At 50.5% G+C, this 14,074-nt stretch overlaps 1 protein-coding gene across 1 annotated transcript; it reads right to left on the bottom strand.

Annotated features, from left to right (window-relative positions):
* Positions 1-1,925: 1,925 nt before the first annotated feature.
* On the bottom strand, positions 1,926-6,203 carry HSBP1 (heat shock factor binding protein 1). Its single transcript, XM_045441272.1, has 4 exons — positions 6,069-6,203; positions 5,571-5,637; positions 4,914-5,034; positions 1,926-3,506 (listed from the first exon to the last, which is right to left on the bottom strand). Exons 1-3 carry the CDS (start codon positions 6,111-6,113, stop codon positions 4,916-4,918), a joined length of 231 nt encoding a protein of 76 aa, XP_045297228.1. The 5' UTR covers positions 6,114-6,203; the 3' UTR covers positions 1,926-3,506; positions 4,914-4,915.
* Between the last annotated feature and the right edge of the window lie 7,871 nt (positions 6,204-14,074).

Here is a 14,074-nt window from a genome sequence, read left to right as displayed (position 1 = left end):
CGTGTCATTGAAAACACAAAATCAGTCTTGAAACTGAATTTCAAGATCCGCTGAGGTAGTGGGTGGACGATTCCCAGGGAGGGCGGCCATCAGTATTGGGAGATGTTGGCTCTCCTACGGAGGCAGACGAAACACAGCTGTGAGCTGTGGGCTCCGCCGTGGGACAGCTGTGGGCAGAGTCCCGGGTCACTGCTTTCCGCCACGAGACCCCGCCCGACCCCCGACGATGGCTTCCTTCTGTTTAAACAGAGGACTGACCGGATTACAAACCTCACTCAAAGTTGTCCTGAGGATTGAGACAAAGTAACATAAAATGCTTTGCCCAGTGCATGGTGGTGGCTTCTAGGAACACTTGTAACGGGTGCCGGCTAGGACGGCTAACTGTCGCCAGTTACCGTTCGGGGTTAGATCTGACGACATAAGGTGCCAATTCCTCCACCTAAATCTAATTAAAAATATAAGCTGCAGAATACCAAAAAAAAAAAATAAAAAAAAAAAAAAATAAATAAATAAATAAAGAGAGAGAGACAGAAAAGGAATATAATTATCCTTACAGGGAACCTTCAATGTGCAAACAGCATGTTTAAAGAAGTTCATTTTCAGTGGATGCTTTAGAGGACTCTGTTCCCATAGCAACAGTGTTATAAAAGAGCTGTTAGGATGCCAACCACTCACAAAGACAAATTAACCTTTAATTACCCCAAATACTGGAGGTTTATTCTGAGAAGGTCAAACATGATGGGACTTTACTGGAAATGAAACGCTGGAAAAACAAAATTGGTCAGATGAGATCAAAGTGCTTTAAAATCCTGTGGCTTGAAGGAAAGGACCAGCTAGAGGCCTGGTGGGGAAGCGGATGGGCCCCCTGGGCTGGGGGGCGAGGGCCTTGGGTCAAACTTCCGCCTGTCTGGCTTGGCGCGAGCCCCTGACACTCCCGGGTCCGAAGTGGGTTCCTCGCGGTCTTCGAACGGGCAAAGGCCGGTGGGAGAGCGAGAGAGGCACAGACCTGCCCGCCCCGAGATCCCGGCTGGACCCGAGGCGGGCCGTGCTGCTCCGCGCGAACGCCCGCCACGACCACCACGGCCACGCGCCCGCGGGACGGGCGCACCTAGCGGTGGCTGCAGCCCACGAGGGGCTGGCGGCCCCGGCAGGGGGCAGCGGGTGGACCCGGGTTGTGCCAGGAGGGCCGAGACCCGCTAGGGGGTGGGCAGCCAGCGCGGGGTGACGTAATTGCACGGGCAGCCGCATTCCCGGCCTCACCGCGGAGGAAAACCATCCCCCTGCACAGAAGTGAAGGCCTCACTGGGGTCACAAAGCTATTGGATATCAGGCTAAGTCAGGTCTTGCCCGGAGGCCTGGAGAACAGGTCAAGTGAGCGCTCGGGGATGCAGGCAGTTATAAATTGAATCCAAAGCTATTTATTGGATTACTTTACACACACTAGTTCAATCAAACGTTAATTAGGTGCTAAGTAAAAAAAAGATCCTTGGTCAAATAATCTGGAAACTGGCAGGTGAGAAAGTTAAATCACATGTCTCTGCGGTGGGACCTCAGAGCCTTTAATATGCTAATTTGCCCGTGAATTTTCATGAAGCGAATGGAGTAGGAGGCAAGTTTTCTAAGCCCAAGCGACCTAGAGCCTTCCTTCCCAGTGCCTCGCCCAGGACAAGCGTCCCTGGATGTGCTTGGGGAAGGTCTGCGTCCGGGGCGTGGGAGGCACCAGCCACCCTCAGCAGTGGGAAGGTGGCTCGCCCTCTCACACGACACAGCCCTGCCCACACCTCCCTTTCCCCTTTGGCCTTGGGCTACGTGTATGCAATCTTGTGATGGTTTTAGCCCCTCATCTGACACGGCGCGCACACCTATAATCTGAAAACGTAGAAAACCACACAAATCACGTGTGACACAAAGGAAGCTCCGACAGCAGGATTTCAGGCACCTTTATTCATGGCGGGTATTCCTGGTCAGGGGAGCCTGCCTCTGAAATCTTTGTCACGTAAGGAAGACAACTCCCACCCAAGTCCCGACAGCAATCGGCCGCATCACTTCCGCTTGCCACTGACCAGGCTCGCGAGCTTCGTGCACACGGGGCTCCTGTCAGCTGGAGGCCAGCAGCCCCGGGGCTCGCGGCTCAGCCGTGCACGGCGTGGCCTACCGGCCCATCAGAGGAGTTTCTGTGGCAGGGCAGTAACAGTGGGTCATTCACTCAGCTCAGAGGAAACTTACTCCTTTGTGTTACCTACGTTATTTATAAATACGACAAGCTATTTCTCAATAATATTATATATTTGCAATACAAACACGACTGGTGATACAGGAAACTTTAAAAAAAACTCACACTGTTCATTCAGGGTTTCTAAGAAGCACTAGACCATCCCTCAACTTTTCCCATTTTTTTTGTAGACGGAGTCACGTTTGCTGTGACCATCACAGGGATCTCGTGCACGGTCAGGGCCGGCCTCTAGGCTTACCGCTCTGGGCACTGCCTTTTTGACTGGTAGGAGTTACTACCCCTGTCTTGTAAGGTCAATAATAAAACCATTACTCTGTAAGAATTTAGGTAAGAAATCGTTTAAAGAAACAGTATATCTTAAAAACTTGAGCCTATGACAAGTCATTTACCATTTTCTAGCCAGGCTATGGCACGAACTTAGCATGATCTGCTCTCCGGTTCTGTTCCTTCTCCTGGTCAGTAGCTCCAAGACAAGACGGCGAGCTGGGTCGTGAAATCCTGCCAGATTTTCAACGAGGACTATCGTAGACGAACAGCACAGGGGCCTACTCAAGTGTTCAAATCTCATGCAAAACTCTAACTAATGAACGCCTCACTACATGAGGCAGTTCTGTCATTTTCCAGATTTGAGAATTCTAACACACAGAAGCGGGAGTGGCCATTCCTCATTACTCTGGCGTCTGACCTCAGAGCCTTAAGACATCAAATTGCGGTTCAACTTTGAATTTTGGCAACAGGGCAGCGCCAGAGATTTCTGAACGAACAATTTTTAAACGTTCTGAACCACTTGAAAAGTGTCACCGACGTGCTATTTGGTGTCGGCTCAACAGTCACTCTGTGCTGAGAATCAGAGAGTCGTCAACTTGCCAAACGTCTTCCTTCACAAAATCTGATTGGAACTGAAGGACCTACCATATGTCTAATAAAAATTTACACAGCAACTTTCATCAAACAGCAACTACTACAAAAGGAATGATAGAAAACGATGAGTTCACAAATATACACTAAAAAACTTGACAATTTTATGCAGGAACCGCCAAAGTTTTAGTGTTTAATATTTAACAGCACGACTGACCAAGGTCCAAGATGTGACGTTACCATGTTCAAGAAACTGGGGGGAGAATCACTCTATGAACTAACTATGTAGTATGTGGTAAGAACGCACACTTTCTAACAGAAAACCTGTCTACGCATAGTAGTTGCTTCAGAAAGCCATTCGGTCTTCTCTTCGCTTGTAAAAACGGTGTTCCGGGTCTCAGGGTGAATTAGCAACCTGTTGGAAGAGAAAAAACCATCGACCTGTTATGTTCAGAGAAGGACAAGAATGATACATACAATTAGCAACTATAAACCCTTTGAGAACCCTCTAGGGAGCTAAACTTAAGTTTCTCTGCAGATGCCCCAACAAAGATACAACAGATCGATTAGAAATCGTTACTTAAAAACTTCTGAATGCATCCCAGCTTCTCTTGCTGTTATCCCCATCACTAAAGTCTCCAAGTTCACTTCACCTCCCGTCACTGCAGTTCTCGGGAGGATGTTCTCACTCACTGTGGCGGGACTTTGACCTGCCCCGCCGTAGGAGGCCCAGAAGCTTCTACGACTGGCAGGGCATTTCCCAGGACACCCCTACACAGGAATAAAGAGAGGACAACCCACACGGAACTGTGTGCCTCACTCACACAGCGGATCAACCCGATCGGTCAGAGTAACAGCAAATTTCCAGGTCTTTTACCTCCCAAGTCTCTATTTTCTTGGACTTCAAAGCAACCTGTATTTTACAGCTACTTATGATTTGGTCCAGCCAGGACATGCCCAGCACACTTAAGAAGACAAAAGGAATTTGGTGCCTTTGGCTGTGTATTCTGCTTGGCACCATAGTTACCGAAGATTCTCCGGAAACTTTATTTTTATAGTGGATTACACTGCTGAAAATGGGATGAGAGAAAAGGGAGTTTCAAAACTACTTTTGGGTTGCGATGAGGTAGCTACCACCCTCACGGAAAGCCTTAAAACGAGAAAGTCACTACGGGGAAACTGGAGGCCAAGTGCATCTTGCGGCCTTGCTACATGGCTACTTTCAATTATTAGTCTTTTCTCGGATATCTGGAACTATGTAGTGGGAATTTAAATCAAATTATTCGTCTTTTTTCGGGTATCTGGAACTACGTGGTGGGAATTTAAATCAACTCTAGGGTGAAGGCTTAATGCGGCCTCATCTAGTTCACTGAAGTCACAATCAGCTGCCGTCCTGGCATTTATCTAGTGCAGGAATTCAAACCATTTATGGAGGCGGCAATGTGGGGTCTGGGTTATCAAAAAAAAATAAAAAATAAAAAAAAAGGAAGAGGAAGAAGAATCTGCCAGTGGTAAGAATTCTCAGGCCAACGAAACACATTTCTTGGGTTCTGGCTGCCATGATATAAACTCAGTGACTACCTAATTAATGTTAACCAATTACCTTAACTAATACGGATGCAGGTCTCATTAATAAACACTGGGAAAATAAACTCCTGCTAACGAATTCGGCATGAAAAATCTGCAAGCTCGGAGCCCGTGGAGGGGCCGGTACAAGAGACGCTTGCGAGGATCACGGCTGGGAAGTGACGGGCAGAAAGTCTGACCGCAGGGAAGTCACCGTGACGCACACACGCCATCCCGAGGCTGTCCCTTCCCTCACCTTCAACTCTTTGGCGTGGCTGGGATCTTGCTTTCGCCTTCCAGTTCTTCCACGCCAGCCTGTGTCATGAGGTCTGCAATGTTTTTCTCCAGGTCGTCAATGCGACTGCTCATGTCATCAAGTGGTGAAGTTAAAGGCCACACACAACCAACACCCCTCACTCCTCACCCTTCCCCTCCAGGGCCCCTGGAGACTTCGGCCCCCCGCAGAGCTGTCTCAGCGGAACTGCCTTTTCCAACTTCCTTTGAGTACCGACTTCTGCTGGCCAAGAGTGCAGGGGTCTGGGGGCTACGGTCACATCCCAGCCCTGCCCTTTACTAGCTCTGGGACCTGGGCAAGTTCTTGCAACCTTCCGAAGCTTCCGCGGTCTGCATGGGCTAACTAAAGGGAACATTGTCACTTCAGCAGTCTACACTGCTGGTAGACTGGAAGTGCCCCGCGGCCAGGGGTCCAGCTCAGCTGTATCCCCAGCCCTTGGCACAGTACCTAAGACTACATCCAAAATCAGTACCAAAAAAAAAAAAAAAAAAAAAAAAAAGAAGAGAAAAGAAAAGGAAAAAAGGTGGTGAACGACCGCCTGAGGCTGTCCGCAAACCTCACGTTTGTCAACACCGCCGCCCGGACGCAGGCGAGGCTAACCACGAGTACAAAGGATATTTCTGCCAATGATCTGGTCGGACATGGTCTGAAATTTATCTTGCATCTGTTGTAGGAGCGTCTCCACCTACGAAACAGTGACACACGGCACCTCGCGCTTGCCCCGAGACGCCTGCGCGGGGTCAGCACGGGAGGGGGTGGGCCCGGTGCCCGTCCGGCCGGGGCCTCTCCCTCTCGGGGTTTCGGTTTCCCCGCCCGTCCAGTGGGCCCTTTCCTGTCGCGGCCGCCGCGAGTCACCGTTCGCCGGGCCTTCCTCTCGTTTGGGCGGCGTGGAGGCCTCGGGGCGTGAGGGGGCGCGGGGAGAGCGGGGGGTGCGGGGACTGGGGGTCGTCCGGGGCGGGGGACGGCTCAGGGACAGGCGAGCGCGACTAAGGGAGGGGAGGCCGGGCCTGGGGGCCTCGGCCGGCGAAGCCTCTGGAAACCCGGCCCCGTGCGGCCACGGAGAGGGCGCTTCGGTCCGGGGCTCCCGCGGCCTCGGGCTCGGCAGGCGTCCCTTACCACCGAGGTGAGGTCCTGCATGGTCTTGGGGTCAGTCTCGGCCATCTCCCCGGTTCCCAGCTTGGCGGCGAAGTCTCAACCGTCACCTGCACTTCCGTTTGTCCGCGCACACGCCCCGCCCCCTGCGGCCTCCTCTCGCGAGACGGAGGCAGGCCGCGGGACCGCGAGGCGTTGTGGGAATCGTAGTTCGCGGCACGGGCCGGAAGGAAGGGTCTGCGTTCTCACGATTCCGTTCCGAGCGAGGCCCCGCCCCTGGAGGCCTCGCCCCGCACTGAGCCCGGGAGGAGAAAAGGGGACAGGCCCTGTCCTGGGGACCGCGGGAGGGGATGGTGATCTTGGCCTTTTCCCAGGCTGTCGTTAAAGGCCATGCTGGTTTGTTTGGCCTGTTGGGACGCACTTACTGGGCGCCTGCGAGGTCCCAAGCCCAGGACTGTGCCACCGCCTGCCCTCCAACAAAACCCTGCAACCCCCGAGTAGGGAGAAGGGGGTCGGGTCACTGGAGCCAGAAAACTGAGGCCCCGGGTGTGAGAGGCACGCCCACCATGCACACAATGCCCAGCTGCAGGCCTGGTCACACCCTAGACCCAGCGTTCCTCCTTCTCCCCAGGAGGGTCCAGTGGAGGTGCTGCACGTTTGGCACATTTGGGCAGGTTGTTTATGACTTCGCAGCATAACGTACGTTCCGGTTGGTGCAGAAATCCCAAGTGACTTTTCACCGAGTTAACCTGTTAACCGGCTCCAGGGCAGGAAACATGACCGGCCTCCGGGAAGCCCCTCACCTCAGCCCCTTTGCTATCACGCCCCAGCCCACCCACCCACGAGGGGCACAATCGTTTGTCTCCTGTGTTTCCACGTCGTGTGAGTGGAACCAGACGGAAGCTCTCCCTAGCGCCCGGCTCCTTTCATTCAACATGATGGCCCGTGCTGTTGAGTGGTCGAGGAGGGGGCAGCGGCGGGGTTCAGAGGCTGGATTTGGGTGTTTAAGGAGGGGGCTGCTGCTGAGTTGGGACCTTGAGTTCCAGCCTCACAGGTGGTCTTGGGATTGGGCCTCATTAACAAAGGGGTAGGTGAGTCCTGGGACTGAAGGCCTGTCATGTTCCAGCAACTGTTCACACTGGGCTGTGGGGCTCAGCAGCAGCTTGATTTTAGCTGCAGAGAAAGCTGTAGGCCCCCCCCCCCCCCCAGCATCTGTAAAAATCCTGGGGTGGGGGGCTGGCCATGGGGAGGGTAAGACTCAGCTCTCTTCACCAGCTCTGCCTCCTGACTTCACCCACTCGTGTCTCCTCGCCTCTGCCCACCACCTCCCTTTCCACCCCACCCCAGACCTTCTTTCCCATGACAAAGGGGCAAACCTCTGTATTTGGTTGTTGTTAACTGCTATGTGGTTGGTACTTTACCTGATTACTTAAAATAAACACCTCTCTGTGTTCTAACCTAATCCTCAGAAGAACCCTGTGATATGATTACAACCATTTTCCAATTTTGAGAAAACGGACTGGAGAGGCTAAGGCTCTTAAACCGGGTGGTCACATTAGGAAGTAAGAGACAAGACGTGAGCCCAGGGCTTTCTGACTCCACCTTCTCCTTTTTCTATCATTCTAGAATTCTCTGAGTTGCCCGAGTTTAGAAGCAATGGTGCACAACAGCGGCACCTTTGGCATTTTGGGTCATAATTCTCCGTTGCTGTGGGTGGGTGGGTGGGGGGTGCGGCGTGCCCTGTACATTGTAGGATGCCGAACAGCTTCTCTGACTTCTGCCTACTAGATGCTTCCACTTCTAGATCCTCTAGACTGCCCACTGTCTCCAGGGGTTGGGGGGAGTTGCCCTCAGTTGAGAACTAGTCGCTTTAGAAGGATCTATGGACGTTGCCTAGAATTCTGTTGACTCTGTCTTTAAGTATGAATTTATTTTCAGTTGGGGCATTCCTTGAGACTATTCCTCTGGATATATTGACATTGGCCTATCCATTGACATTGGATAGGTTTCCTGGGCCTGCTGGAACAAAGTACCACCCACTGGGTGGCTTAAAACAACAGACATTTATATTCCCACAGCTCTGGAGACCAGGAGTCTGAAAGCAAGGTGGCAAGGTGTTGGTGCCTCTCTCCTAGCTTCTGGTGGTTGCTGGCAATGCTTGGTGGCCCTTAGCTCATAGATGCACCTGCCCATCTCTGCCTCCGTCTCTTCACATGGGCTCCTCCCTGGGTGTGTCTTTCTCCTTAGAAGGTCACCAGTCATACTGGATTGGGGACCCAGCCTATTCCAGTATGACCTCATTATGCCTAATTACCCCTGCAGAGACCCTGTTTCCAAATAAGTTACATTCTGAGGTATTAGGGGTTAGGATTTCAACATGTCTTTTTTTTCTGGAAGGGAAGGGGGACCCAATTCAACCCAAAGCAGCTGGTTAAGTTACACCATGTGAAATCTGCAACCCACACCGTATTTTATAAAGTGTCTACATAAAGCTCTGGGATAATTTAGCTGGAGAGCAGCCAAGGCTGGGTAGGATTTCAGGCCTTCTTGCTTTTTGCCCCAATTATTGGGGCTCCCCCACTCTGCACAGAAGCCTGGATACCCACACTCTGGATTTGTAGCCAGATTTGGCTTATGGCTGTGAGCAACACAGAATGGGAATTAGCATGAGGACCTACAGTTTTGGTGTGCGTGTGTGTGTGTGTGTGTGTGCGTGTGTGTTCCTGGCAGGAGACTTGAGTCCTTTTCATTCTAATTGAAAAGTTCTTTTACATAAACAGCAAACAAACTTGACACTGTCTAAGGGAGCCTTTTTTTTTTTTTTTTTTTGCACTTAAGCAGAAAGACGGCATACTTTTTTTGTGTGGAGACCAAGGTCTTTTATAAAAGACCACTTTAGTTTTTTAAATAAATTATTTAAAATGTTTATTTCTTAGAGAGAGAGAGAGAGCACACACAAGCTGGGAAGGGGCAGACAGAGAGGGAGACACAGAATCTGAAGCAGGCTCCAGGCTCTGATAGGTCAGCACAGGGCTTGATGCGGGACTTGAACCCATGAACTGTGAGATCACGACCTGAGCCAAAGTCAGACACTCAACCGACTGGGCCCCCCAGGTGACCCAGAGACCAAGGTCTTTTAAGGAGCTGCTTTACACAAAAATTTCCCTGATTTATAGTCGTGGCTGATACACTTACTCTGTGAGGTTGATATACTGAACACAACTGAATACTGTTCCATTAGCAAAACTATTGAATTATATGTAAGGCACAAGTAGTTAACCTTTAAAAATGCAGCTTTGAACAATCCTCGTTTAAACCTTGATTAAAGAAAAAAAAAAAAAGATCTGTGTAGATGAATTGCCTAACTGAAGTCATTCCCTTTCCCCCTTCTCAGGACGGTTTGGTTTTACGTGAGCCAATGTGGCACTTTCCTACTGGGTCCCTGGTTCCAGCCGGGCTGGCCCCTCGCCCCTCCTTCCCCAGGCCTTGCATCGGGGGAGGTGTCCCTGCACAAGGGTGGTCACCGGGCAGTGAGACGCTGCGTGTGCCCTGTAAGCAGAGACGGAGCGGTCCCCGCAGGACCCTGGAGAACCTGCCACTCACCTTCTCCCTGTCTGCACCTGCTTCGGCGCCATAGGCCCAACGCTGGTCTGAGCTGCTGTTCGCCTGCTCTGCTTCTCTCCCGGCTGTCCGGTTGTCCCATGCGGCTGCGCGGGAGCACCCCCTGCCCCAGGGCCGGCTGTGCCGCCGCGTCCACCGGGGGCCTGGGCGCGCCAGCCCCCAGCCTTGCGTGGACGCTCCAAAGCTCCCCGGTCTCTCCCAGCCCAGGGTTTCCTTCCTTCAACCTCAGAGGATAACCTTGCATTCTGCTTTACAGGGACAATAGAGACTATCATCACCTGTGTCCTACCGTCACATAAGTACCCGCCCGGGCATCATTCCAGCCCTGTCTGCCTCCAGAACAGGTGTCGGCCTCCCGTGGGGCGCTGGGCCCTGGACCCCTCAACCCGCTCCGGGAACTCGCCTCCTCCACCTGCCCCGCCCCTGCCCGTGGACGCCTTCCTCCCAGCAGATAAAGTGGGGGGTGGGGGGCGGGGAAGGAAAACAAAACCACTCCGACAAGGTGCCCCTGTGCCGTTCTGTGCTACCACTCAAGAGCCAGGGTTCTAGAAAGAGGAGGACACGTCGCCTTCAGTTACTGGATCTGAGACGCTCCCTTCTATTCACGCAATTTTGCTTGTTTCCTTTCTATCAAAATGGATGGAGGTGATTCTGGATGGTTCGAGGGCGTGGTCTGCACGAGTGAGACTCACCTGGGAGGCAGTTTTTCAGTCCTTCCTCATTTCACTTTGCTGGCGAAAGGTGCAGGATCCCTGTGGGATGTAACTGAGTCTGAGTCCTGGCTAAAGCTAGGTCATCTCTCCTTTTCACACAGGGGAGTATCCTGCCCAGACCTCCAGTGCACATAATGTCTAGCTAACAGGTAATTATCTTCTTGGTTTCCATTGCATTTATTTTATTATTATAAAAGAGAGAGAGAGAGAGAGAGAGAGAGAGGCAGAGAGAGAGGGAGACAGAGAATCCCAAGCAGGTTTGGAGCTGGATCCCACGAGCCATGAGATCATGACCTCAGCTGAAATCAAGAGTCTGACCCTCAACCGACTGAACCACCCAGGCACCCTATTTTATTATTTTTTAAAACCACTTTATTGAGGTATGAGTGCCATGTAAAAAGCTGTACTTTTTAATGCATTCAACTCGATGAATTTGGGGATAACAATAAGCCCACGAAACCATCACTGTCAAGATCATAAAGATACCCATCACCTCCCAAAGTTTCCTCTTGCCTCCTTTATTATTATTATTCATGATTTTTATTTGTGTGGTAAGAACACTAAACACTTAGGTTGGCACGTTTTTAAAAAAAAATTTTAATGTTTATTTATTTTTGAGAGAGAGAGAGAGAGAGTGCAATCAGAGGAAGGGCAGAGAGAGAGGGAGACACAGAATCCGAAGCAGGCTCCAGGCTCTGAGCTGTCATGTCAGTACAGAGCCTGATGTGGGGCTTGAACTCATGAACCATGAGATCATGACCTGAGCTGAAGTCAGACGCTTAACTGACTGAGCCACCCAGGCGCCCCTTGGCACGTTTTTTATACATTTTTTTAAAACCATTTATTTACTATTGAGAGACAGAGAGACACAGAGCATGAGAGGGGCAGAGAGAGAGGGAGACACAGAATCCGAAGCAGCCTCCAGGCTCCAAGCTGTCAGCACAGAGCCTGACGTGGGGCTTGACCCCATGAACCCTGAGATGATGACCTGAAGCGAAGTCGGATGCTCAACAGACGGAGGCACCCAGGCGCCCCTGACCTTGGCTATTTGTCAACACTGTGGCAATGAACATGGGAGCCCAGTGATCTCTCCAAGATCCTGGTTTCAGTTTCTTTGGGTAAGTACCCAGAAGTGGGGTGGCTGGATAACATAGGAGTTCCATTTTTAATTTTTGGAGAGCCCTCCCTCTGTGAGTAGCACTGTTGATGGAGACTGTGGGCCAGGCAGTTGGACCAGTGGCCAGTTGTTAAGATCCGTTGGTGCTGTCAACTTCCCACCCCACCCGCCCCCTTTTCTCTGCTGCTAGCTGTCCCCAGACCCTTCAGCTGTGCTGATCCCCTCGGTGTTCTTGGCAGGACGAGACATGAGTGGCAGTGTCCCGCAAAGCTGGGAAGCAAAGAAATGTGGATTTGGAGGTCTCAGCCCTGAGCTGGGCTGCCTTGGGGGAGCGGTAAAGTGACACTCTTGTCTCTTCAATGCATCGCTCCTCTGTTGTTGTTTTTTTTTTTTTTTTTTAACCACTGAAATGCTGGAACATTTCAGGCATATTTCTGGGCTCCCCAAAACCTGTTCTCACCTGTGAATGGAGGTTAAAATTGGTGTGTCTATGGCGGGGTTGGGCGCGGGTGGATGGGGAGACATATAAGGAATGGTATCTCTTGCTCTGCCATTTTGCTATTGACTTTGATTGTTACTTTAGTGCATCCCAAGGGATACTGGCTTTTCATTCATGGTAAGAATATGCAATTTTCTTGGAAAATACATGAATTTAAGCAAGAATTATCAATTTAAAATTATACAGTTTAAAACTGTAGTTGCACTTGGTAGGACGGGTGCATTGGGATGGCGGGATTTGCAGAGGTCGTAGAGAGACATCATTCAATCGTGAAGATGTTCTTACAGGATTAAAGTTCAGAGAAGACAGGGGAGCAAAGGGGAAGGAGGTGGTGCTTGCTGTGAAATTGCACATCATTCCATCCTTTGGGAAGGGGAAGCAGGAGGACAGATTTGCTGAACCACCCTACCAATGTGACAATTGTAACATTGGAACATCGAACCCATTTTCCTTGGGGACACATCTCCAGAAGGATAGTGGGGAATTTCTGCAGGTTCCAAGTACCCCTTTTGTACAGGACAAGCATTCAAGGTACCAGTAACCCTCCGGAGGGAAGACGCGGCCCGGCTGGCCCAGGGAGGGGGCAGGGCAGGGTTTTCAGGACCTTGCTTGCTGAGGAGCAAAGGTGGGGCCCTATTTTGGAGAGGGGCGTCTAGTTCTGGCAAGTTTAATTTAGAAATGCCTTCGTCCAGGTACCAGCGCTCCCGGCTTGGATTCCCGTGTGAAAAGCAAGTTTTGCTGGGATCTCTGGAATGTGCCCTGAGGAGCATCCCTGGATCCTTTGTCTTGTGCACAAAAGCAGGGGAAGGTCTCTTGCGAGGCTGTTTCCAAAAGAACAGAAAATCGCTTTTATGGAGAACAATGGTACGTATGATCAGGGGTGTCGCGATCCGTCTTGAAGTGTTTTGCTTTGGGTTTGAAGTGTCAGTTTACATTTCTCATGCTCATTTGTGGCAATTTTCCGAATTAGCGTCGCCATGATTGGCTGCCAAGGAATCGCTTTCCTATTTATTTACCCAAACTAGCAATTTCCGGGAGACAGATGCCCGGGGAGGAAGGAGACGTTTCAGGAAGACTCTGACTTGCAGGATCGGTTTTCTTCAGCTTCACTCACCCTGTCCTGCCAGATTGTCTCATCACCATCAATTTCATGTACTGTGTGTGAGGGTACAGCCTCGGTGGTTTCTTCCGGGTGACAGGTGGGTGGCGCTGTCTCAGGGTAGAGTGGAAAAGCGCCCGTGGAGTCACGCACGCGGCTCACTAGGCAAGACCCAGCATGAGATAGTTTTAACTCGTGAGCCCCCTCTTATCATTGTACCGTGGAGACAAGGTCTATTCCAACATTCCATGAATTATATGATATACGTAATGTATAATAGGTGTATACCTACCTACATACTTACATATGTAAATACCTACCTACATATGTAAATTATCTGGTCTGTAGGAGGCAGTTATTTACATTTTTTAAAATGTTCATTTATTATTTTTGAGAGAGAGAGAGAGAGAGAGAGAGACAGAGTGCGAGTGGGGGAGGGGCAGAGAGAGGGAGACACAGAATCGGAAGCAGGCTCCAGGCTCTGAGCTGTCAGCACAGAGCCCGACGCTGGGCTTGAACCCATGAACCGTGAGATCATGACCTCAGCTGAAGTCGGACACTTAACCGATTGAGCCACCCAGGCACCCCACATAGGAGGCACTAATTAAATATTACCACCTTTCTTCTCTTTTGTTAAGGACCTCCCTAAAGGAATCCTGCTTGCTTTCTATCATCAATCAATCAATCAATCTGGTTTGTTTCTATCCATTTCTCTCTCAATCTCTCCCTTATCTTTGTCTATCTATATCTGTCTCTGTCTGCCCATCATCTGTATCCATTTATCTATGTATATACTTATCCCCATACCTACCGATCTATATCCACCCAATCTATTATTCTTTCTATCATCTATCATCTATCTTACCAATCATCTATCATCTATCTTATCAATCATCTATCATCTATCATGTATCTATTATCTATCTATCTATCATCTATTATCCATCTATCTATCATCTATCTTATCATCTATCATGTATC

This window comes from Leopardus geoffroyi, chromosome E2, assembly GCF_018350155.1.
Source record: "Leopardus geoffroyi isolate Oge1 chromosome E2, O.geoffroyi_Oge1_pat1.0, whole genome shotgun sequence".
In the NCBI taxonomy this organism is placed as follows: Eukaryota; Metazoa; Chordata; class Mammalia; order Carnivora; family Felidae; genus Leopardus; species Leopardus geoffroyi.
Note: the sequence above shows the minus strand (reverse complement) of the source record. Positions and strands in the feature narration are given on the sequence as shown.

Coding starts and splice junctions, on each gene's coding strand:
- HSBP1 (XM_045441272.1), bottom strand. CDS start 6,113: ATGGCCGAGACTGACCCCAAGACCATGCAGGACCTCACCTCGGTG. Junction 5,638..6,068: donor TGCAGGACCTCACCTCGGTG/GTAAGGGACGCC, acceptor ACTGTTTCGTAG/GTGGAGACGCTCCTACAACA. Junction 5,035..5,570: donor CGACCAGATCATTGGCAGAA/ATATCCTTTGTA, acceptor TAACTTCACCAC/TTGATGACATGAGCAGTCGC.